Source organism: Camelus ferus, chromosome 10, assembly GCF_009834535.1.
Source record: "Camelus ferus isolate YT-003-E chromosome 10, BCGSAC_Cfer_1.0, whole genome shotgun sequence".
Classification (NCBI taxonomy): Eukaryota; Metazoa; Chordata; class Mammalia; order Artiodactyla; family Camelidae; genus Camelus; species Camelus ferus.
Window position 1 is genome coordinate 41,403,481 of NC_045705.1, and position 26,626 is coordinate 41,430,106.

At 31.9% G+C, this 26,626-nt stretch overlaps 2 protein-coding genes across 5 annotated transcripts in view; both read left to right on the forward strand.

Moving 5' to 3' along the window:
- HIKESHI (heat shock protein nuclear import factor hikeshi) overlaps window positions 1-23,501 on the forward strand; it is a 28,717-nt gene extending 5,216 nt beyond the window's left edge. The window contains exons 2-5 of one of the 2 annotated variants that reach the window (XM_032488851.1): window positions 11,060-11,183; window positions 18,745-18,896; window positions 22,127-22,245; window positions 23,163-23,250. In XM_032488851.1, the coding sequence (XP_032344742.1) occupies window positions 11,060-11,183; window positions 18,745-18,896; window positions 22,127-22,245; window positions 23,163-23,217 (450 nt within the window). In that variant the 3' untranslated portion in view covers window positions 23,218-23,250. Of the gene's footprint in view, window positions 1-11,059; window positions 11,184-18,744; window positions 18,897-22,126; window positions 22,246-23,162 lie in introns of both variants that reach the window. The other variant, XM_006189538.2, reaches the window with a different exon arrangement.
- A 93-nt stretch (window positions 23,502-23,594) lies between these two features.
- The window catches only part of CCDC81 (coiled-coil domain containing 81), a 57,172-nt gene continuing 54,140 nt past the window's right edge, over window positions 23,595-26,626 (forward strand). For all 3 annotated transcript variants that reach the window (XM_006189546.3, XM_032488832.1, XM_032488830.1), the window contains exon 1: window positions 23,595-24,584. The gene's annotated coding sequence lies outside the window, so the exon portion shown is untranslated. The remainder of the gene's footprint in view (window positions 24,585-26,626) is intronic.

Genomic DNA, 26,626 nt, shown 5'->3' on the forward strand with positions numbered 1-26,626 from the left:
TAATGAACACTTTAGAACCCTGAAACTAATAATTAGATCATATACATTTTTTAAGTACACACAACATATATGAAATTTGACCACGTACTAAGTCATGAAGCAAGCTATAGCAAATGAAAGATAATCATGCAACCCACAATGCAACGTAATTACAAATCAAAAGCTAAAACATTGTTATATTTAGAAATTCAAAACTTTTAAAATAGTTAATGGGTTATAGAAGAAATGACCATGGAAATTACACTTCTGCAGAAACCAAAACAAAATAAAACATCACATATCAAACCTTTTGAATGCAGGTAAGTTAGTACTAAAGAGACTAATTCATCGGTTTAAATGTGTGTATGTGAAAAGAGAAATTGAAATGAGTGAGCTAAGTATTAAATATAAGAAACCCAAAGAAAGTAGACCAAAGAAAATGGTAATGCTAAGAATAGAAGTTAAGAACAGAAAGTGAAGAAACAAAAGAGGGGCTTAAGAATGAAATAAAAATCTAATCCTTTGAAAAGGCTAATAAAATGATGAGCTACTGAAATGTATTTAGGAAAAAGAGAAGACACAAAAAATGTTACTGAAAATATAAGAATGGAAACATAACTATAAATATAGTAGAAAAAATTTTATGATAATACTTTTTTTAATCCATTGCAAATTTATGCATTAAGAAGCTTAACTTAAAAACCAAGAGCATAATAAAAAGATATATTTGTTCATAGCAGAACAAGTTTCAAAATGTATTTTCTTTTAAATGTAGTCAGTCAGTACACAATCCTTTATGAACATTGTATATATTTTTTCTGTCAATACCTTCATTACATTTATAAATATATGACAGTACATTCGAGAATGACAAAGGACAGATGAAATTGGCTATTTTCTAGAAAAATAAACTAAACAAAACTGACTCAAGATAAATTTAAATCCTGAATGTAGTATCAGTAAAGACAATGAGTAATTAAAAATATACCTCTCCCTTCCACATACAACTGTCAGGCCCACATGGTTTTACAGAGTTCACCTAAACCTTTATACAGATTGTTCATACCTCATTTAAACTGTCAGAGAACAGGAAAAGAGGCAGTTTTACCCAGTTTAGATTTTGAAGCTAATATAACTTCCTTATCAAAAAGGACAAGGACAATAGGAGAGAAAATTTGGCCTAAACCAATTTTATTTATTTTGGATTTTTGTATGTATGTACATAAGAAAGTTACAAAGTGAGTTCAACAAGTTATCTTTTAAACTTTTCATTATAGAAAATTCAACAATGCTAAATCGGACCAAATGGAATATTGAACCCTTCTCTAGTTATTACCTAGCTTCAAAAATGATCAACTCATTGATAATGTTATTTCGTTTATATTCCCACTCCTCCATTCTCATATTATTTGGAAGCAGTTTCTAAATGTAATCTGTAAATATACTAGTATGTGTCTAAAAGATAGTCTTTTTTTTAAATGTAAGTATAATGCTATTATAACACCTAAAAACAATTCCTTAATATTAAGTTGAACTGATTAAATAATCAGTGTTCAGATTCCCAATGGTCTCAGAAATTGCTCAGTAGTTTTGTGGTTATGTTTTAAAGATTTAAAATATTCTCAGTCAGCCTCTGTATAGAAAGGTCCCTACATTGCAATTAATTGGTTGATAGATAGGTCTTTCAAGTATCTTTTATAAAAATTGAAGATTTAATGTATTCTGTCCCTATTTCCAGTAAATTAGTTGGATTTAGAGGTTTGATAAGATTTCATTTGAATGCATTTTAAAAAATTTTTTGGCAAGATTATTATAGGCAATGGTATGTTCTTTGATCAGAAAGTATATTTCTCTTTTTGGGAAATTAGCAGCCATTTATACACAATGTTTAGATTTACTAGTTCAACATGATAGTATTCTAATTCTGTCATTTATTAGCTGTAAAGAGACACTTGCATATCTACTGTTTGGTTACCTAAGGATAGTGTATTATAGGGAAGGTAAGATAAATATGTAATTCTTTCTCTTAATATACCAGTGTTTAAAAAAATGAATTGATTCTCTCACTCTGAAAGTGGTAAGTTTTCTTTTTAAAGAATTGTGAAATCATGGATATGTTTGTGTGTGTGCGTATTTATTTATATTTGATGTGTTCTAACCGTTGATGTAGTGTATCGTCAGGATCTACTGGACCCAATTTTAATTTTTCAGTTTCTTTTTTAGGCAGATCTTGATATTTTATGACTTATATCCTTTCTTAAGAAATCTTCCAAAAACAGAAAATTAACTTTTTTTGTTATTAATGATTTTAATAGCTTTATTATGTTATAATTTACGTACAATAAACCACACATATTTAAGTGTACAGTTTGATAAATTGTGATATATGTATATACCTGTGAAATTATTACCATAATTGAGATAATGAATATAGCTATTACCTCTAAAAATTTTCTAGTGCACCTTTGGAATCCTCTCTCCTGTCTCCTCCTCTACCCTAGGCAGCTACTCATCTGCTTTGCATCAGTATAAAATAGTCTGCATTTTCTTGAGTTTAATATACAGCATATTTTTTTTGCCTGGGTTCTTACTCAGCATGATTACTTTCACAGTCATCCATGCTGTAATGTATCTTAGTAATTTGTTCCTATTTGTTGCTGGGTAGTTGTATATAGTATACCACAATTAGTGTATCCATTCACCTGTTGATGGACATTTGGATCGTTTCCAGTTTTTGGCTCAAAGATAAAGCTGCTCTGAACATTTGTGTATAAGTCTGTACAGGCATATGGTTTTATTTCTGTTAAATAAATACCTACGAGTGGAAGAGCTGGATCATATGGTACTTCTGTGGTAAACTTTTTAAGAAACTGCCAAACTGTTTTGTAACATGGTTGTTCCATTTTACATTTCAACCTGCAGTGTAGAAAGTTCCAGTTTCTCCCTGCTCTCCAACACATGGTCAGCTTTAGGTGTTCTAGTTGATGTGTAGTGGTATCCCATTAAGTTTTAAATTTACATTTCCCTGATGACTAGTCATACTGAGCATTTTTTGAAGTATTTATTTGCTCTCTGTATATCTTGTTGAAGTGTGTGTTCACATCTTTTGGTGTTTTTTTTAATTGTTTTTTTTTATTACTGAGTTTTGAGAGTTCTATATACTTTTTTTGAGAGTTCTATGTATATTCTTGATACAAGTTATTTATAAGATACGTGATTTAAAATTTTTTTTTTCTAGTTTTTGGGTTGTCTTTTCTCTTTATAGTGTCTTTTACAGAGTATTAGTTTTTAATATTGATGAAGTCAGTTTTTTCAATTCGTTCTTTCTGGATTGTGCTTTTTGTGTTGTGTCTAAGAAATCTTTGCCTGATGCATGGTTATAAAAGTTTTCTCCTAGAAGTTTTTGAGATTTTTACATTAATATCTGGGGTCCAATTTGAATAAATTTTTGTATTTAGTGCAAGATAGGGATTGAAGTTCAATTTTTTTTCTCGCAAGTGGATATCAAAATGTACCAACACCATTTGTTAAAAAGATGAAGTAATGACACATTTTTCTGCATCCATTAGCAGACATGTTCACTTGAAAGCTCTTAAATTACTCCATTTTAAAGTAAAATATAAACATGCATAAATGTTTATATGGATACATATATGAATATGTATTGATTTAAAAAGGAAAGAGAAATAGATACTATTACAGTTTTTAAAACAAATCACTAGTTAGAAAACATGCTAGAAGATTAGATGGATCCTGGTAAATATTAATGGTAATAAGTAATACAGGCAGAGGAGCAGCTAACTTGGAGCAAGAGAGAGGCAGTATTTTTGATTTGAGTTTGAAGAGCCTTTGGAATGTGATAGCAGTGCCTTGAATATAAAAGGGTAGGTTTTGTTTGTATAGCAATAGGCTAGTAGCCTGCTAACTGTTAACCTTTGTCTCATTGGAAAGTGCAGGCTTATTTTGTACCCAGACTTGTGTATTGATTGAGGTTAACATTGGCTACCATCTAGTACACCAGGACCCATTGTTTGTTTTGGAGACATACTAATTAAATTGTCAAGTTAGTTTTCCTCACCTTAGCCTCTCTTCTCTTTGCTCTAGTTTTGCCAACATTTTGAGTTGGGAAAGGGGTGGAACATCTCTTTCTCTTTTATGATCATCACTATATTCCCTGTAGGAGATGCCTTGGGAATAGTGAAAAGTACTTCTGTCATTTTTGCATTGCCTTTGGTTATCTGTTCCCTTTTCTCTTGTGACACCCAAAAGGTTAGGGGTGGTGTATGTATGCCCATACATTCTGGGATCATAAAAATCCAGATGTTTCCTTTTTATGTTATCTCATCCATTCTGGAGAAAATCCAGCAGTCAAAAATGAGTTAATACAATTGCTTTAACCAAAACTTTAACAATAACAATTACTTAATAACATGTTTTCTGTATGAAGATAAAATAGTGTAAAACTCAATTCCAGAGTAATACTTAATCCATCACAGGAAAGTAGATTTATTTCCATTATGGTAAGACTAGTTCTTTTATTCTCTTACCTTAAAAAAAAATTATTTCTCATCATTTCCATTATCACATGGCTTTTGATAGTTTTATCTGTGAAAATAAAATGAAATCTCAGGACAATATTTGTAATGAGTAAAAGGACAATGCTTTATTAATGAAAAAGCAGTTTAAAATATTTAAACAGATATTTCTATAAATATTTAATTTATAAAAAAGATTAGACTTTATTCATATTAGGGAATTGTGTGTTATTAAAATATAAGATTGAGTGGACTTGTAATGGATTTATATTTTTGAACCTTTGAGATGCCCTTTATAAGTTTTATTATATTGAGCAAACCTAGCTAACTAGCACATCAGGGTGGAAGGGAGACTTGTTGAAGTAACTTTAGGCAATTGTGGTTGAATTGAGAATTTATTGAGTAAGAAGTGTAGCAGAATTTTATGGGAGTAGGGAGGGTAGAAGGTTAGTTCAAATGGAGCAAATTTCTTGTTAAACTTTGGCAGTGTTTGCAGTTCTTTGCTGGATGATGAATAGATTTCTTAATTTTGCACAGAAAGGTTTTGGTTAGAGAAGGCGAAGAGCGCTCCGTTAGGAGAATTGCAGTTGGTAGGGGATCTTAAAACCAGTTAACTGTGAGTTTTTTTTTTTTTTTTAGTTCCCCTCCCCTTTTTATATTGAAGTATTGTTGATTTACAATGTTGTGTTAGTTTCTGGTGTGCAGCATAGTGATTCAGTTTTATGTGTGTGTGTGTGTATGTTTATATATATATACAAACACATATATACACACACACACACATTCTTTTCCATATTCTTTTTCATTACAGGTTACTACAAGCCATTGAATGAAGTTCTCTGTGCTGTAACAGTAGGACCTTGTTGTTTATCTGTTTTGTATGTAGTAGTTCATATCAGCCAATCCCAGACTTCCAATTTATCACTCCTTTCCCCTCCCTCCGGTAACCATAAGTTTGTTTTCTATGTCTGAATCTTTCTCTTTTGTAAATAAGTTCATTTACATTATTTTTTTAGATTCCATGCATAAGTGACATATGATATTTGTCTTTCTCTGACCGACTTATTACACTTGATATGATTATCTCTAAGTCTGTCAGTGTTGTTGCCAGTGACGTTTCATTTCTCTTTATCGTTGAATAGTATTCCTATATATAGTATGTGTATGTATACATATATACACATACACACACAGCACATTTTCTTTATCCATTCATCTGTTGATGGACATTTAGATTGCTTCCATGTCTTGGCTGTTGTAAAAAATGCTGCTATGAACATTGGGGTGCATGTACTGTGAGTTTTATTTTGATTGAGTGAAGATTCTTTGTAACTCTTGGGTTCTGAAAAGGAGATGACTACATTTTTAGGCTGATGCTGAAACAATCTGGGGTGATGGTTAAGAATTAGGATAGGGCTAAACTTGAAAATGTAGAGGAAGGGTTTGATGTTAAGAAATAAGACAAAACTTCCCTTCGTCCTGTCTTCCTCCTTCCATGGAATCTAGAAATCCTAAAAAAAGAAAATAAATAAAAAGCACAAGCTTAGGAGATACAATTTGATGGTTAGAGAATTAGGGACATTTAAAGGAGTCTTGCAGTTTTTATCTTTAGATGCTGTGCTTGGTGTTCATACTGTAGAAGAGACATTTAATCAAAAACTTAATAAAAATTATGAAGTACTGGGAGTATTATATAAAGAGATTCTTTGCTTTATAGGAATTGTATGCAAACTCAAATTAGCACATAAAAGGGGATATTAATAAAATTAAAATTTGTATGAAACTTACAAAATTTGTATGAAACTGTAGCTATAGGCACTATAGGTCTTTTGCTCTATCATGATCTTTAAGTTGTCTGGTTACATTATGAAAGCCTGGGAAATATACTAGAAATTACTTTAGACATTTCCATTAAACAAATTACAAAAGAAAAAAGTATTCGCTTATGTAAAGACTGTTGTTTATCTCATTCCTCAAGTAATTATTGACCATCTACTTCCTTCATAGCACATATATTTCAAATTGATGACTGCTTTCAGTTAGGGTCTCTGGATGTGTGTGTGAATATTAAAATCATTCCAAGACAGTATTCAAAGGAAACAGATTAGGGAGATGAGAGAATTGAAAATGGCTCTATGGAAGATGAGACTGCAGTATGAACTTGAAGTATGAATAGGTTCGGATGGGATAGAAGTGGGAGGTTGGGAATTGCATCTGGAAATCAGAAGAGTCATGAAAGTGGTAATGTACACTGCACCTTCAAGTGACAGTGAGGAGACTTGTAAGGGTAGCATGATAGACTTCTGTTTGGGAAGTATGGGAGTGGGGTAGGGTTTAAAGGTAAAGTAGACCTGTTGTGTGATGGTTATGCTACGTGAGGTTTACATTTTTTTTCTGGTAGGCAAGTGTTTGGGCAAGAGAAAATTTTTTAGAATGATGTTTTAGGAAAGCCGTTGTCTGGGATGGCTTGAAGAATCTTGTTGAGATTAGAGCCAGAGAAGCCAATTAGGAAGATTTTATAGTGTTTGAAGGATGGAGGAAATATCTGCTCATGCAATGCACTGTGCTAGGCTTTCACATATATTATCTATTTAATCTTTAACAACAACATTTAGAGTTAGGTATTATTAGCCCCTGGCTTTCAAGAGCTGGATGTTGGAGAAATTCAGTAATTTGCTCAGAGGATAAAGTCTGCTACCTTTCAGGCAGTATGTATAGATCTGCCTCTTTCAAACAGTTGTTTATTACATGGCAATGCTAAAATTTATTTGATTAATCCCTATTGATGGAAATTTAGATTATTTCCATTTTTTATTATTTTACTAGCTATGCTACAATAAACATTTGCATACACTTCTTTGTACATACTTTACTTTCTAGCACTGTATTTCTGTAGAAGAAACACCTAGGAGTGGAACTGAATTCCTGGATTAAAATGGCCTTTAAACAAATGATATGGGAGGCCTGGAGAAAGGTACTGAATGTGGATAATGGATCCTGATTGTCATGGCAGTTTTTAGAGAGTCATAATAAAGGTACAGTGTACTTGGTACCACATAAAAAACTAATAGAGCATATCCTTGCCAAGTATGATAACAGAGTAAGCCATGGAAAATTAGAATAGAAAGCCCAAAAAAGAATTTAATCCAGTTCTTAAATTTACTGTTGAGACTCTTGAGATCTAAAAAGTTTTGGAAAGCTTCTAAAACTGAGCAGGGATTAGGATCTAGATACCCAGAGTTTCAGTTCACTATTCTAAATGTAATAAGTCTTTTCACCTCCCAAAGTAAATTTAAGAAGAAAACTACATTCAAATTCCTTTCCATTGTTTTATATGTATATATAGCTCATATGTTTGTAATTCTATTTTCTGCCACTTTTACTTAATATTATTCTATAATGAATGATGAAATTTTGATGTGTTCAAAAAGTATTCAATGTTTAGTTTTCTCTTCTTTTTTTCCCCTCTTCTCTCCAGCTAATCGAGAAGAAACAGACATGTTCTGATCTTAAGATGGGCTGGAGTGGGAATAGAAAATGAGATTTTGTTTATTTAAAAGGAAAAGATGGTATCAATTTAAAGATTCTCAGAAATACTGATGTAAAGTATATGATCCTTTTTTCCTACTTGTTTTAAGGGTAGTACAGTATTCTGTTAATAGATTATAGTTTACCTATTTCTTGTTGGACATTTTGGCTTTTTTTTCCTTAAAATTTCTGAACATACTTTAAATTTCCAGTTGTTTGTTGATGGTATATAGAAGTACATTTTGTTTTGATCAGTTTTAGGTTTATGATGAAATTGAGAGAGAGGTACAGAGATTTCCCATACACCCCTTCTCTGATGCATGCAGTGTCTCCCTCATCATCAACATCATCTACCAGACTGGTACATTTTCTGCCAAGGATGAACCTACATTGATACATCATAATCACCCAAAGTCCATAGTTTACTTTGGAGTTCATTCTTGGTATTATAAATCCTGTAGGTTTGGACAAATGTGTAAAAACATACATCCATAATTAAAATATCATACAGAATATTTTTACTGTTCTAAAAATCCTCTGTTCTCTGCCTATGGCCTCCCCCACCCACAGCAACCACTGACTTTTTAATTGTCTCTCTAGTTTTGTCTGTTCCAGAATGTCATATAGTTGGTATGATACAGTATGAAGTCTTTTCAGATTGGCTTTTTTCACTTAGAAATAGGCATTTAAGGTTCTTCCATGTCTTTTCATGGCTTGTTAGCTCATTTCTTTTTAATGCTGAATAAGATTTCATTGTCCGGATGTACCGTAGCTTACTTATCCATTCACCTACTGAAGGATGTCTTGATTGCTTTCAAATTTGGGCAGTTATTAATAAAGCTACTGTAAATATCCATGGTTTTTGTGTGTATAGAAGTTTTTAACTCCTTTGCATACCACAGATCATGATTGTTGGATATTATAGTAAGAGTATCTTTAGTTTTTTAAGAAACTGACAAACTGTCTTCCAAAGTGGCTGTACCATTTTACATTCCCACCAGTTATGTATGAGAGTTCTTATTGCTCCACATACTTGCCAGCATTTGTTGTTGTCACACAATTGATTTTTGTCTGTAGACTTTGTATCCTGAAGGATGAAGGAAAGGGTAACATTGACTACCTTGCTCAGCTCCCTTATTAATACTTTTAGTTGCATCCTAGAATTCTCTATACAGATGATCATAGTGTCTATGAAGAAGACTTTTATTTTTTCCAATTTTTATGCCTCTTATTGCTTTTTATTCTTATTGCATTGCCCACACCTTTGAGCACTTTGTTGAATAGAAGTAGTAAGGGTGCGGTGAGGCAATAAAAAGAAATAAAAGACATAACAATTATTCTCTTTTCCTCTGTTTTATAAATGTGTAATTGATAATGAATTGGCCCTTTCTTTTTTTTTATTTTTATTTTTTATTTCTTTTTTTCCCTTTCATCAATATTAAATATCCTGTATCTCTAGTAATGCTCCTGTATTGAAGTCTACTTTGTTTAAAATGTGTATAGCTTCTCCAGCTTTCTTATGATTAATGTTAACATGCTATATTTTTTCTGTATTTTTACCTTTGACATAAATCTGTGTATCTCTTGTAAACAGTATATAATTAGGTGCTGCCTTTTTTTTTTTTAACCTCTTCTTACTATCTCTGCCTTTTAAATGAGGTTCTTAGAGCATTAATACTTATGGTCAGGTTTAAATTTTTATCTTGCTGGGGTTTTTTTTTTTCCTCTTTTTTAATTTTTTCAGCCTTCTTTTGGATTGAATATTTTTAAATCCATATTTCTCTATTGATTTTTTACTTTTACCTTTGCATTTTTTTTAAAGTGGTTCTTCTAGGAATTTGATATGCATTGTTAAGTTTTCACAGTATGCCATGAATTAATATTAACAAAATAAACATCTGTATTTGACAACTATGAACCTGGATTTGGTCATTTTTATAGGGCCTTCTCTTCACTTTTCCTTGTCATGTCAGCCCCCTTAGTGGAATTCTGAATATGATGACAAAAACTTCAGGGCAAAAATCACATTTTGTTGACATATTTTGAATTAAAGATAATTATCTTCATTCCCATCATCTTCATACAGAAGTTCAGTATTGCAACTCTCGGTAGTATGTGAAAGAGTCAGATATGGATAATAGGAAGCCAAAAGGTCTATTATAAATACTCTACATATTTTCCCCAAAGTTCAGAATTATTACATCCTTCAGAGTTGAATAGCAGAAGCAAAAGGATTATTTGCTCACTTTTGCTTTGACTTAATCTGGTCTAGGGAAGCATTTCAGGGTCAGGTCCAGGTTGTACTGGCAACTTTCTCAATGGACTACATCTTTAATTTTCTTAAGGAAGGCTTTGTGGAGATAGGCTGCTTTTTGATGTGTGTCCATCTCATTAATGTAAAAGGTACCCATAATTAGAATTCATTTTCTACATGCATTTAAGTATTTCTTTCTAGTTCTATTATATTAGTATTATCATATCTCACAGTAGTTTTTGAATTTTTTTCACAGTATTTTGGGGAAGTTTTTCTTAAGATGTTTACCTAAGTTCTGAAGTTGGTATCTATCCTTGGTAACACTATACTGTTAAGATGCATAAGAAAACCTCAGCATTCAAATAGTAGGTCAAATGAGTGCTGGTGTTCATTTATAATAACTTGTAATATGTGAATAATAAGATGCCATGTAATGTTAACTTTAAGAAGTTTTGGTTCATGATATATAAATAACATGAGTACAATATCTTTTAAATTAAGGTTTAAAAAATTTTTTTATACCTTCCCCCCACCAAGTTTTAAATTTTGATTCTGAACTTGGAAGGTGGCAGCAATTTCTCTTACCAAAAATGTGTTACTGAAAGAATCTATATTATGCATACTTATGCATGTTTATTGCATATGTCTGTCAAAGGTAAATACTTGTAGAATTCTTATACTATTTGAAGAGTTTGTTTAAGCCACATCCACATATTCTTTCATACACACAAAATTCAACTTAAAACCTTCCTTTTCTCTGTAGGTTAACTATTTTAAAGTGTTTCAAGAGACAATGAGGAAATGGCTCAATGCCTCAGTCAGGGAGAATTCCAGTGACATCTGCAGTGGAGAATGGGAAACAGAAGAGGCCAAGATTGGAAGAGCAGGTGGGGGAGTAGGACATTAGGTCAGATATAATAAAAAACACTTATGTGGAACTTAACAAATATTTTTATTGTGTGTATAGCACTTTAATATGTGATTGTACTTAATAGAAGAATAAGAAATAGGTGATTGAATTACCTGTCATATAGAGAAGAGGGATTATATATTTATGTGAATAAAATAGAGTAATGAATGTGTTAGAGCTTTGTAGAATAGAATACTCTTGTTATGAAAAAAGCTAATATTTTGTGTTTCAGGCACCTGAACTAGGCACCTTATGGTGGGGTTTTACTTTTTTTTTTTTTTTTTTTTTTTTGCCAAAGCCCCACTGTGAAGTAGAGTTAGTTTGGAGTGAAGTTCTAAAACATAGCAGTTCTGATACTTAAAAAAAAATTTTTGCATTAGGGATTTAAAACAATTTTGTTTTGAAATAATTTTAAAATTAGGGGAAAATTACAAGGATAGTATAAAGTTTTTTTACATTCTCCCATATTCATTCATTTTGTTACATTTATCATTCTCCAGATTTTTTTTCCTGAAACTTTTGAGAATAAGTTGTAGATCTCATACTCCTTTACTCCTAAATACATCAGCATATTTCCTAGAACAAGGGTATTCTTTTATTATCACAGTATGATGATCAAATTCAGCAAATTTAATGTTAATACCACACTCTTGTCTAATAAACATTCTACATTAAAGTTTACCAGTTTTCCCAATAATACCTTTTATAGCAGCTCCCCCCCCATCTAGGATATAGTCAGCGTTGAGCATTGCATTTAATTGTCAAACCTTTTAGTCTTTAATCTAACACAGTTGCTCAGCCTTTGTCTTTCATGACGACGACATTAAAAATATCCATGAAGAAAGGCTTAGCACCAAAGAGGAATTTTTAAGGAATGTTAAATTTAGAGTTTGTTATAAATCATCATTTGACTTGCTTTTTTATAATTCTGCTCTTTTCTTTTTGGGCTTGCTGCCATATTTTAATGTCATCGCTTGGCTTCTATGCATGACATATATGGTCTCTCATTTTATCTAGCACAGTTGCCAGGGAGAAACTTTTAAACTTACTCTAGTTTTTATTTTAAAATTGTATTGAACTTGCCAGGGAGTTTAAAAAAGACAAAAAAAAAAAAAAAAGTCCAAGATGCTACTGTTAGTCTATTCACATGAAGTGGAATGAAAGCCAGAATGGGAACCTTTTACTTCTTGACATTTCTTGACTTGCTTTCTTGAATAGCTTATTGTGAAGTAAGTAATGAATAAAAATCAGTTAATAGTTCATATCATAGAATTTGGTATAAACATAGAGGATAATGAATGGGAATGCACAGTAACTTTGGAGCTTACTAGACCTGAATCCCAGTGATACTCATTACTAGCTGGAGAGTCTTGACCAAGTTACTTAACGTTAGAGGAGAATTCAGGTAAAATGAGGATAATAATACCTACAGTGTATATGTTTTTGCCAGTGTTAGAACAAATACAGAATGCATAATAGCGCCTGGCACATAGTTTGTGTTCAAGAAATGGTTATTATATTTTTATAAAATCATAGACAGTTCTATGAGGGATCTTGAAAATTACCCAGGTAATGAAACCTGTTCAGAAAAATTAAGTAATTGTTATTGCCTTGTTAAGAGTATAAGCTCCTTAGAGTAGGGATTGTTTATATCTTTTACCTTATGTTCTTTAGAGGGTTTTGAGCATAGTGATAGACTTTAGATACTTGGTAAATATTGCTTGTTTAAATACATTTCAGACATCTAAATTCTAGACATATTATGATGTCAGATAAGTTATCATTTTTATCTGGTTTAAAATATTTATTGTTGATAAACCTTTGAAAATCACATAGCTCTTAGAATATGCATTAGTGAAAAATGTAATTTTAGGCTTGTCAGGCTATCAATAGAAATGAAGCAGAGGTTCTAGGAATGTATGTATAATTTGTAAATATTTATATTCAATACTAAAAAGATTTTAAGCAAGCATAATTAAGCTGTTTTTAATGTAGCTTTTTAGCATATGTCGTATTCAAATGTCATTTCATAATGAATTGCTTATTTTTGGCGTTACGGTTTTCTTTAGTCTCATCTCTTTGCTGCTATGCACACCTAAATTATCTTAACCAGTGAACTCATGTTTAGTTCTTTAGTTTCTTTTTTAGGGCACTTAAAACTCTTAAAAAGATTGATATTTCATGGATTTTATTCCTTCATAGAGGTCTTCCAAAGAACAGGGAAAACAGTTACATATTTTTTAGACTCATTCTATCTTGCAGTTACCCTATGGTTCCACTGGACCATTTTATAAATCTAAAATGCATTTGGGGATATTAGTGATCTTATTTTGTCTATATCTTGAAACATTCTGCTATTTCATCTGAGGAATTATTTCATCATTACTCATTAATTACTCTCAACCATGGGGGAAAAAGGCTGAAATAATAAGAAAAGGGAAGAATGATGGAATTACTTAAAGCAGAGGTTGGCAAACATTTTTGTAAAGCATAAGATAGTAAACATTCTAGGCTTTAAGTACTACATATGGTCTCTGTGACGTATTCTTTAAACAACGCTTTGAAAATGGAAAAACTATTCTTAGCTCCCACGTCATACAAAAATAGGTTATGGGTCAGATTTAACCTGTGCAACTTAGTTTGCATTATCCTACAATTTTTATACTCCATCGTCCAAAGGATTATGTCATCTTTTGAAAACTATAAAAGAAGACTGGAGACATCATCTTCATTGTCTGCTTTTTACTTTTATTGGACAGAATTGGGAATTAATAATTTTTCAAATTTTGTTTATAATAGCAAAGAGAAGAAAATTGTCAGAAAAACAAATCTCACAATTATTGTGTGAATAAGAAAATGAATACAAAGAGACAAATAGCATTCTAGATTCTCGTGATGATAGTGAAGTTGATCACGTAAGCAAGATCTCAAGACTGAATCTTCAGATGATGATCTGTTAGGTGAATTTTCTCAAACAAAAACATTGATGATTGAGCAGTATATTTTTAAGGACCAAAAGAAATTTGATATTCTTACCCGTTTAGTCATTCAGCAAGGGGGAATTAATCACGTAGCATTTTATGACAAAATCTTGGACATGAAGTAAAAAGATGTGTGGGTATTCTTTCAACTCTTAGGTTTGTGCTCCAAAGATGATATAGTTTGTAAGTGGACATTACATTGCTGAAAGTGGGTGTATATATAAAGGCAATAAGAAAGCAATAGGTGTAGAAATGAAAAAAATTAGATTGCTTATTCTAAATAAGGTTTATAAATCTAAAAATGACAATGTTTTGCAAGTTATGGGTCAAGGAGGATGGCCATTCTTTCTTCAACAAGTTATGAGCCATTAAAATTTTCAAAACTTCAAGTTTTCAGTTGTTGCATTTTGGCAATGCAGTTGCCAGAAGGACCAGAAGTAATGATAAGCTAGAACCAATTACAGCTGTGTTTGAAATCAAGAGTCAGATTTATAAAATGGATAGGTTCCACATTTATTTGTGACAGTGATGAACATTTGTATTCAGAGAATGTGGCCCATTTTGGCTATTTGTAACTTAAAAACCAAAAAAATATGGGCAGTCTGGAATGGATATTTAAGTTTGCTATAGTTTGATACTTATTAAAAATTCTAATAAAGTTTTTTTACTATCTCTTTTTCTGAACTTTTTTTGTGAAATGACTTAAAATGTGTATATTTCTAAGAGTCAATTTGACCCAGATAGTAAATGATGATGACTGCTTTTTCCTTGTATATTGATAGTAAAGCACTAGTTTCCTATAGGATTTGAAGGAAACTGTCTCAAATATGCTCAGAGAGCTAAAGGAAATCAGGAGAATAATGTATCAACAAGTAGAAAATATCAGTAGGAAGAATTTTTAAAGGAATTAAACATAAATCATGGAATGGTAAAGTACAGTAACTGAAATGAAAAATTGATTAGAGGGTTTCAGTAGCAGATTTGAGTAGGCACAAAAAAGAATCAGTCAATTAGAAAATAGGTAAATTGAAATATCTAATTTGAAGAGCGGAAAGTAAAAAGAATGAAAAATGATCAGAGCCTTGGAGACAGACCAGTGAGACACCATCAAGCATGCCAGCATATGCATAATGGGAGTCCCAGAAGAAGAAGAGAGAGAGAGAAGGGGTGGAAAGAATGTTTGAAGAAATACTGCCTTAAAACTCTAAATTTGATGGGAAACATTAATCTACAAACTTAAGTAGCTCAGCAAACCTCAAATAGGATAAACGTCATTCCAAGACATATGATAATTAAGCTGCCAAAGACAGAGCATCTTGAAAGTGGCAAGGGAAGCAACTTACCACATACAAGTATCCTTACTGGGATTATAGCTGATTTTTCATCAGAAACATTCAGTCCAGAGAAAGTAGGATGACATATTTAAAGTACTGAAAGAAAGAGATCAATCAAGAATTCTGTCTCCGTCAAAAATGAGGGAGAAATGAAGATGGTCCCAGATAAACAAAAACTGAGAGAATCATGGGTGGAGGACTTACCTTATAAGAAATGCTAAGGGTAATCCTTCAGGCTCAAGTGAGAGGACATGAGATAGTAATATGAGTTCATGTCAAGTGAAAAAAAGGACGCAGGTAAAGGTAATTACATAGATAATTATAAAAGTCAGTATTAATATATATTTTGTAACCCCACTTTTTTTCCTTTCTGGTATAAGAGACAACTGCATAAAACAAAAACTGTAAAACTGTAAGTCTGTGCTCATGGGCACACTATGTATAAAGATGTAATTAGCAACGATAACAACTAAAGGAGAGAAGCAGTTATATAGGAGCGAAGATTTTATATATTGTTGAAATTAAATATGTATTAATCCAGACTAGGTAGTTATAAATTAAGATGTTAATTGTAATCCCCAGTGCAACCATTTAAAGAATATAGCAAAAATTATATATATAGTAAAAAAAAAGGGGGGGGGGAATTAGTACACTGACAAGTGTCTATTTAACACAAAATTGAGATCTTCAACTAAAAGGCAGAGATTTGCAGAATGGATAAAAAATATGATTCAGCTATTGATTCAAAGATTTATAAATTGGTTGAAAGTAAAGGAAGAAAAAAAATATGCAAACAGAAACCAAAAGGGAGCTTGGAGGGACTGTAAGAGTAAATAGTCTTAAAACAAAAATTATTATGAGAGGTATATAAGGACATTGTATAATAAAAAGGGTCAATTTATCAAAAAGATGGAACAATTCCAAACTTGTGTGCACCTAACAGAGCCTCAGAACATGAGGCAGAAATTGACAGAATTGAAAGGAGAAATAATTTAGCAGTAATAGTTGGAAACTTCAATACCCTACTCGGTATGGATAGAACAGCTAGACAGATTATTATCAAGGTTATAGAAGATTTGAACAACACTGTAAATGAACTAGACCTAACATATAGAGCATTCTACTCAACAACAGCATGTATGTTCTTCTCAAGTGCCAATGGAACATTTTCTTGAATAGCCATATATTAGACCACAGAACAAGGCTTAGTATTTTTTTCCATATATTTTTATTACAGTTCGAGTGCACATACACATTATATTGCATGTAAATACATATATACAGTGTACTACACATTTTTTTAGTTTACATATATTTACTAATTATTGTTTCTACTAACAGATTGATTCTTAGCTTTTTAAACTTACATAGTTATCAAAGGAATAAAAGGCTTAGTATTTTTTTAAATTTTATTTTATTGAGTTATAGTTAGTTTACAATGTTGTCTCAATTTCCAGTGTAGAGCACAATTTTTCAATTATACATGAACATACATAAATTCATTGCCACATTCTTTTTCACCATGAGCTACCACAAGATCTTGTATATATTTCCCTGTGCTATACAGTATAATCTTGTTTATCTATTCTATATATACCTGTCAGTATCTACAAATTTTGAACTCCCAGTCTGTCCCTTCCCATCCCCCTCCCTCCTGGCAACCACAAGTTTGTATTCTGTGTCTATGAGTCTGTTTCTGTTTTGTATTTATGTTCATTTGTCTTTTTCTTTTCTTTTTTTTTTTTTTTTTTTTTTTTTAGATTCCACAAATGAGCGATCTTGTATGGTGTTTTTCTTTCTCCTTCTGGCTTGCTTCACTTAAAGTGACATTCTCCAGGGACATCCATGTTGCTGCAAATGGCATTATGTTGTCATTTTTATGGCTGTATAGTATTCTATTGTATAAATATACCACATCTTCTTTATCCAGTCATCTGTCAATGGACATTTAAGCTGTTTCCATATCTTGGCTATTGTAAATAGTGCTGCTATGAACATTGGGGTGCAGGTGTCTTTTTGAAGTAGGGTTCCTTCTGGATATATGCCCAGGAGCAGGATTATTTGGTCATATGGTAAGTCTATTCCTAGTCTTTTGAGGAATCTCCGTACTGTTTTCCACAGTGGCTGCACCAAACTGCATTCCCACCAGCAGTGTAGGAGGGTTCCCTTTTCTCCACAGAAATGCTTAGTATTTTTAAAAGACTGAAATCATGCTGTTCTCTGACTACATTGATAGAAATTAGAAATAACAAGTAAATCTGGAAAATTCACAAATATGTGGAAATAAAAACCAAATACTTTAAAAATACTGAAATGTGTATGTATTTTTAAAGCTCAGAAAAATGCAATTAAAAGTTTATATTCGTATGCTTGAAAATTTAGGAAGAGTTTTGATACTTGCAGTGAATGTTCTAGTTATTAGGAATGTGTGTTGTCCCAGATTTTTGTTCTTCAGTATTTCTTTAGACATTTTATAGTCATATAAAAACAGCAGATAAACTAGTGATCTGTTCATTGTATGATTTTTCTCCTTCATCAGACTAACTTTATTGATTATGTCTAATGTGGATTAATAAAATTGGCCTATATTTCCCATGTTAAATTGGTGCTTAGAGGCTCAGATGTATATTTTGATATATTTATGATGTATTATATATTTTACTTATAAATGATATAAAGGGGAAAATTATTTTATATTTTTCATGAATAAGCTGGAAATTTCTTTACTGCCTGTTTGATAACAGATCATTGAGTGTTGAGTGGGGTGATCCATAAGATTTAGTAAAATACACTGTGTAGTCATCAGTAATAAGGCAATTGACAGATCCACTTTAGTGAAATAATCAGAAAATATTAAAACTAATTCTAAAAATCTTTTAAAATATCCTTCCCTCAAACTTAGCATTGAGAATCTCTTATGTAATTCATGCTCATTTACTTATTTTTCTCTTATTCTCTTAATTTCCATTTCTAGCTGCAGTAATTTTCAGAAGTTTTAGAAAAGTGACAGCTATTTTTCTGGTGGGAAAATTTTAGTTTTCCTAATTCTTTGTTAATATGATAAAAGCTTGGTATCCTTTTACATTTATCTGAGAGGAGACAAACTTTCATGTAATGGAACATTTTAGTGCAAATAGATCAGAGGTTCTTTACATCTTTACAAAGGAATTTGTATGGATACAAGTTAAAATTGAAATATGTGGTGCATGTTAATTTCTTTCAGGAGAAGGAAGCCAACACCCTTTTGGAGCCATGAATATTGTCCGAACCCCATCTGTTGCTCAGATTGGAATTTCAGTGGAATTACTGGACAGTCTGGCTCAGCAGACTCCTGTAGGTAATGCTGCTGTATCCTCAGTTGACTCATTCACTCAGGTAATGCAATTCACATTTCATTATTTTCTAAAATAATTAAAAAATCACATTCTTTACTTCAGAAATTAGCCTGGTGGTAGAATTCATATAAAAATGAAGGTCAACATATATGACATAAATTATTGGCTTCCATGAATATTTTCATTTTGTCTCCCTTCTCTATCAGTATTTTAAAGTTTATAAATGCTTTGATGAGAGGTCTGTTCTTACAGTGATAAAATAGCTCAAAGTGATTTTTTAAATGAGTTTAAATATTAAAATTTCCCCTTTCACTCCCACAATTAGTATGCTGAGCTTATATTCTGCTCTTGTTCTGCTCCTCAGCAGCAGTCACTTTCAACTCCCTCCCGCCTTTTTTAACAATTTCTTTCTGTATTTACTTCCATGTGTCAGAAGAAGCTTGCTTAAACTTTTATTATCTGTTACAGGTGTTTTCCATTGACTTACTGATATGTACCGTAACAGCTCTCTTAATCTTCTGCTCACCAAAATACACAGATATCTTTTCTCCCCACCTTTCCAATATAAATTTTCATGAAATTAATGTTCAGAGTTTTCAGCATTATAATGTGGTAAATATTTTTCAAAAATGAGCCATGTGTAGTGCTACCATTAAATTTCTTGTCCTGTATAACTTCATTTTTCCTGGTTAAAAAGTTCCTCATTTTTTTTCTTTGCATGGATTTCTGTGTTTTCATTTCTAATAATTTATGCCCAAACTCTGCCAAGTGTAAATTCCCGTTCAATATATTTAAATATAGCAATTTAAAATTTGGAAACATTCTGTTTTGGAACTTTCTCTTTTGTACTGTGGACTGATTATTCTCTGAGTCTGTTGCATAGCTGTTGTCAAAGTATTGTCTTCTTTTACCATAACTCCAGAAATTTCTTTTACTTTTCTTCTGTGTTAAATTCCTTTTTTTCTGGTTCCTTTATTTTTCCTTCTTGTTGATTTACTCTTTCATATGTCTTAAAATGGATATAAATGGTAATATATTGCACAGACTTCGATGGCTTCCTATTGTTCACTCAATATTAAAGATTTATCTGTGTTGATATGATACATGGAATAGATCGTTTGTTTTACCTGCCTTATACTATGTCATTGTATGAATGAGCTACAGTTTGTTTTTTCATATCCATATTGGTAGATGTTTATACATTCTCACTAATTTATCAGATCTTAAATTTTTGCCAAACTTGATAGGTGAAAGTAGACTATTGCTGTTGTTTTGGGGTTTTTTTGTTTGTTTGTTTGTTTGTTTTTGACTGCTGGTGAAGTTGAGCATCTTCTCTCATTTTTGGCTTGCATTTGTATTTTCTTTTATAGGACTTTTAAAATAATGAATTAATCAATTAATTAATTTGGGGGGAAGGTAATTAGGTATAGGACTATTTATATATATTTTGCCCAATTTTCTATTGTGTGATTTTTGGCACTTCTTAATTTTAGCTTTTTGGGAAAAGGCCTTTATATGTTCTGGATAATAATCCTTTGTTATATATGTTGTAAATTTCTTCTAGCATATTGCTTATCTTTCAATACTGTTTATGATGTCTTTTGCATACACACATATTTTTATGTAGACAAGTTTTATCAGCTTTTCCCTTTATGATTTGTAGGGTTTTTGTATTTGAGAAGTTCTTCCTTACCCTGCTATGTGAAGATGTTATGTTCTCTCATAGTTCTTAAGGATTTAACATTTTACTTTTTGAATTGTGTTTGTGTGTGGGATGGGAAGGGATCTAAATTCATTTTTTCCCCCTATCAAAACTTGTTGTTCTAGCCCCATTAATTAAATAGTTAGTCTGGTTTTTGTTGTTTTTTTTTTGAGTATTAGCATCTTTATATATCATGTGTCACATATGCTTAGGTTTGTTTCTGGGCTTTCTCTTTTATTCCAATTAGTTTGTTTACCTGTTCCTTTGCCAGTAAAAGTCTTCGTATCTGGTAAGCCAAGTCTCCCCTCCTAGTCATCAAAATAGGCTTAGGGATTTTTCATAATAATTTTAGTATCAGCTTGTCAAGTGCCATGAAAAATCTTGTTGGAATTTAGTTGAAAATAACATTGAATTTATAGGTTTAATGTGCTGTTACCACATTAAGTCCTTCTGTCTGTAAACATGTATCTTTCCACTCAGCATGGTATATAGGTCCTTTCATTTGTTTTCTTTCCTGTCTCTCAAGACTGTCTTAAATATTTTCCACAGAAGTATTATCATCAGCTTGTGTTAGCATTTTCCCTAGGTATCTTACAGATATTGTTTCTATCATGAATTAGATCTTCTTAAGTAACATTTAAAATTTTTTGTTGCTTATGTAGAGGGTTGCTGTTTTTTTCTCCTGACACTGATCTTCTAGTTGGTGATCTTACTGAACTGTGATGTTGGTTCAAGTACCTTAACAGTAGTCTCTTAGATTAAGCTATCTTCATATTATTAAATAAACAAAAACCCTGATAAGGTATTTCTTCTCATGTAGAAAAGAGACAGCAAGAGCCTTAATGGCTAGTTTTCTGTTTCTGAGAAAGTGATGTTGGGAAGATTATTTTTGAGTGAATAAAAGATAGTATTATCTTTAGTAGTTCACTTCTTTTTGGTTTGGTACTTAAACCCATTTGATCCTCAAGAAGTATGAATCAGTTAACTTCTAGCTTCTACCGAGAAGACTTGGACGATGTTAGTAGATTTGCCCATTTAAGGGTCACTGAGAACAAACAGGCCAGGAAATAGCAGAAATGGACTAGTGCTACGTTTCTCTTCTTTATAATTGTTGGCAAACTACCAGTTGCTCTTTTATTAGACTTAAGCTTTTATCCTTCTGGCAAGAAAAAAACTCCTTAGAGATGGTTACTGTTTTATATAAGAAAACAGGTTGATTTGACGAGGGTGGTATTTGAAGAGAGGGGCATCTCCAGAGTAGGAGATAAAAGAAGGTACTTTAAAGGAAAAAATTTTTTTTTCCTTTTTTTCCAAAGTAAGTATGTTAAAACTTAAAAATACTTGATAATCATAGAAATTCTTTGAGATATAAAGAAAGTACTAATGGCAGATTGTTATAACTTTGTGTCATAATGTCATTTTATGACTTTTCTTAATGTTCAGCATTAGACTGTCTTAGAATTCTCCGTCCTTCAACTAGGTTAATGTGGCACCATTTTTAATTAAAAATTAAGGTCTAAATGGAGTATTTAGTATAATCCATTAATCTATTCATTATTAACTTTTAGTTCACACAAAAGATGTTGGACAACTTCTACAATTTTGCTTCATCATTTGCTGTCTCTCAGGCCCAGATGACACCAAGTCCATCTGAAATGTTCATTCCAGCAAATGTGGTTCTGAAATGGTATGGGGCATTTTGTAGCTCTCATATTAAGGCTGTTAATAACCATGACACTTTTTTGCTTGTGAATGTATTTCTTCTGTGGCATTTAAACATATTCTTTTACTGTGCACATCATCATACATTAACATTTGCATGCCATTAGAAAGTATGTGCTTTAGAGTTCAGGTTAGGAATAGTTTCTATCCCAGGAAGTATTCTGTTTTATAGTAGCCATTTTGGATTTATAAAGACAGGAAAATACAGTTGCCTTTATTTCAGGAACCACAATTAAGGACTGTAAATATTTTTATGTTTCAAATTATAAATACTGTATGTGAGACTTGAAATAGCAATGAAAACCTTTTTCTTTTCATAAGTGTAGAAAATCTTGATTTAAAGTAAACATGTATAAAACATCAGAGTGGTTTATACTGCACTGTGTACGTGAATGGTTAATAAGTCTATTTCCCCAGCTTTTCTATGTTTCTGTTTTACAAATACTTCTTTTCACTTTTAGTATCCCAGTGGGGGGGGGCGGGGATGCATAAGGAGAAGTGGTAGCATGTGTAGCATGGATGGTACTGGAATATATGAAGTTTGAGCTTTGTTATAACGTAGTAAAATTACTTTCATCTATGAAATGAGGGAGGAGGAGTTAGAATTTTTTTCTTAGGTCCCTTCTAGCTCTTAGATTTGCAGAAGATAAACAGTTAAAAAAATTACTATGCTTTGTGCTTTCATATACAACCTGTTAAATCACTGTGCTGGCTATCTTTTTATAAACTAATAAACTTCCAGATTAACTTTTTAGCTTTCTAGATTTTTAGTCTTAGCTTTTTAGAAATAACATGTAAAGTTGTTTACTTTTTGATGAGTCATTTGTCAGATTATGAAAGATTCTAATTAAATTTCTTGTAAATATGTTTTTTCTTTTGTAGGTATGAAAACTTTCAAAGACGGCTAGCACAGAACCCTCTTTTTTGGAAAACATAATTTGAATAAAATAATTTTTAATGGATTCTGAAATTTGTTGTGTTTTGAAGATAATGACTCCATTTAAAAAGCATGAAGTTGAAAGGATCATGAAGCCTAGGTTTAAAAACTGCTTAGTGACTATGAAGCTTAATTAAAATCTTTATAAAAAATTAAAAACATTGAAAAATGGAAGTATGCTCATCATTAATGACTTTTTTCCCTTAAGCTTAAACTATTCAGAGGCAAAACATTTTGTTTTGGCTATGATTCATTTTTTACTTAAAAATAAAGCATATTCACAATAGCATACCAAATGCATTGCATTTATAATCTTTTATTTATATTTACAGTGGTTTGCTAGAATAGTTAACTTGAAAATCACCGATATGAAAATTTGGGGGACTTTTGAGAAAACATATCCAAGATACATTTTTACATATGGAAAAGTTATTTTCAGTTAGTGTTTCTTAAGATTACAAGTTTTTTCAGTTGAGGAGTTGGTTGTCACTTTATATCAGCAAATTTCATACATTTTTATTTGTTTAGTTAAATTGCCATAATTAATACTGATAAGGTTTTATTTAGTATTGGTAATGTTGTTAGATATTTGTGTATAGAATATAGGATTCATTACTTTTATCTATGAGGATGAAGCCTTTGTGTCTCATTCAAAAGGGAACCCTTTGAACTTATACTGGTGGTGCCCATTGACCAAAAACCACAGGGTCTTACCTGTCCAGTGGTCTTTATAGAAATACAACAGGAAGTATTAATTAAATACAAACTGCCGCTTGGCTTGCCAAGAGGCTATGAAAGACTGTGACTGTGATTGTCCATGACTATCCTGGGTAGTGTATTTAATTAAATTTGTTTGTTGGACTTGCATAGCAGAAGGTGAGTCAAAATTTGAACCACTTTGCACAGCGGAGGATGAGGCAAAATTTGGACCACTTTTCTAATTGTATTACTCTTGCTGGTTGAGTAGTAGTCTTGCACAGTATGCATAAAGAGAGTCAGTTATCACTTCTGAGTGCTTTCTTGAGTAACCAACACCTGCTTCATTTTGGAAGTCTCTTGTTATACTTCTCAAGGAAACACACTATACTGGAGAGAAAAGGGCTTTAAATATTGGAAACTTCTTAATTATTCCATGTAGACAAGACAGGTTTGGGTTTAGGAAGTGGGGGAAAGCCTGGTGTTGATAAAATAATCCCTGATGAATTACAGATTAATATCAGGAATATGAATATATTTTATCACAACAGGAGTGAGCCCGGAGGTGGGCACATTCTGAGGAGAGTTTAATTCCTGCATAGAAGTCTGGAAAATCTTGGAGAAAATGACCAGTGCAGTGAGAATAGCTCCAGCATCTGTTCTCTCCCCTGGTGAGCTTGGTTCTCCTGACAGTGCTGTAATGATTATAGCAGAAGTATTTTGTTGACTTAAAGTTCCAATTTTTGTAAGAATGGAGCTCGGTTCTAATGGTATGAGGAAAATTCAAATTTTAGAAGGGAACTTTGGGAGGAAATTGGTCTCAGGAGTTTAAAGGAATAGCTACTAAATCTTTTTCATTAGAATCTGACAGATTCAGAGTCAAATTCCACTGTGAAAGATTTAATAGCTATTCCTTTAAACTCCTTAGGAGACCAATTTCCTCCCAAAGGTCCTTTCCACCATGTGAGGATACATGGAGACCTCTGTGACCTGGAAGGGGCCCTCAGCTAACCACATTGGCACCTTGATCTTGGACTTTCAGCCTCCACAACTATAAGAAACAAAGTTCTGTTAATTATAAGCTACTCAGCCTGTGGTATTTTCTTATAGCAGCTTAAAGGGACAAAGACATGTTGAAACATTTTCATTAACAAATTTTAACCTAGGAAGAATAAGCTCTTGATTTGTCAAGTTTTCTTTTTTTTCTTGAAGTTTGATTTTTAAGAAGCGTTTTTAGAATAATTTAGAATTAATTAAAATTTGGAGAATGCCAAACAAATTAATTTTTTCTATTATTTTTTTCATGAAGTCAAGGATACCCAGAGACTTTAGGCAAAAAAGACATCTTAGCAGTTTTTTTATGCCTCGATTTGGGAAAGGCAAAATCACAGAGTTGTCAGAGGAGACAAGATACAAACATGAGTCAAAAATATCCAGAGGCAAGAAACAGTCTCCATCAAAAATCTTTATTCGGTATACTAGGAAAAATAGTAACACCATTTATCATCTGTGCCCAATGAATCCACTTTTAAAAATGCTTCTAAGTCACTTCTTGAATAATTTACTGAATAAACAAATAAAAGGCTAGAAAGGGACTTTTTAGAATTTTAAATAATGAGAAAGTAGCAAACCCAAATATGTGTTTCATATTTTCATAGTTTTGATGATGTTAGTACCCGATAAGGAAGTTGTCTTATGAATTTAACTAACTGTGCATGAGTTGTCATATATGAATCTAGAACGTAAATCCATCTTGTCAATGCTGATTCTAGATTTCAGATACCTATCTAGTAGGTTCTACCTTATTACTTTCTGATTGTTGTACTCGCATCATCAAAATGCAATACGTGAAGAATTAATTGAAAACTGACAGCCAATAATTTTGTTGACAAGAGGATGGCTGTCTTCTTAGCTTCATAGTTGTAAGATATTTTCATTTTTAGATTTTAGATTTATGGATTTATTAGAATGATCAAGTAATTTTTCATTTCTGCATCTTCTGTTTATTACCATAATTTTTGTATACACACCTGCTTTCAGCATTTGCCTGCTTAAAAAACTTACTAAGGAATAATTCTCAAAGCATCAAAGTATACAGTGTTTTTTTAGTAAATTCACAGGATTGTGCAACTATCATGATCTAATTATAGAACATTTTCATCCACTAAAAGAAGCTCCATAACCATTAGCAGTTGATCCCCAGCCCCCAGCATCCCCGCCAGCTCTAAGCAGCTACAAATCTACTTTCTGTCTCTGGATTTGCCTTTTCTGAGTATTTTATATACATGGAATCAAATAGTATGTGGTCTTCAGTAACTGACTTCCTTTACTTAGCATAATTTTTCAAGATTCATTCATGTTATATAGCATGTATCAGAGCTTTATTCCTTTTTATTGTCAATAATGTTTACATGGTTATGCCACATTTTATCCTTATTTCAACTGATGGACATTTTGGTTACTTCTGTTTTTTGGCTTTTATGAATAATGTTGCTATGAACATTCATGTATAAGTTTTTATGTGGATGTAAGTTTTCATTTCTCTTGGGTATATACCTAAGAGTGGAATTACTGGGTTATATGGTAACTATGTTTAACTTTTTGAAGAATTGGTAAACTTTTCCAGAGCTTTTACTTTGTCATGAGTAACATATGAAGGTTTCAATATCTCAACATCCTTGCCAACACTAGTTATTGTTTCTTTTAATTGTAA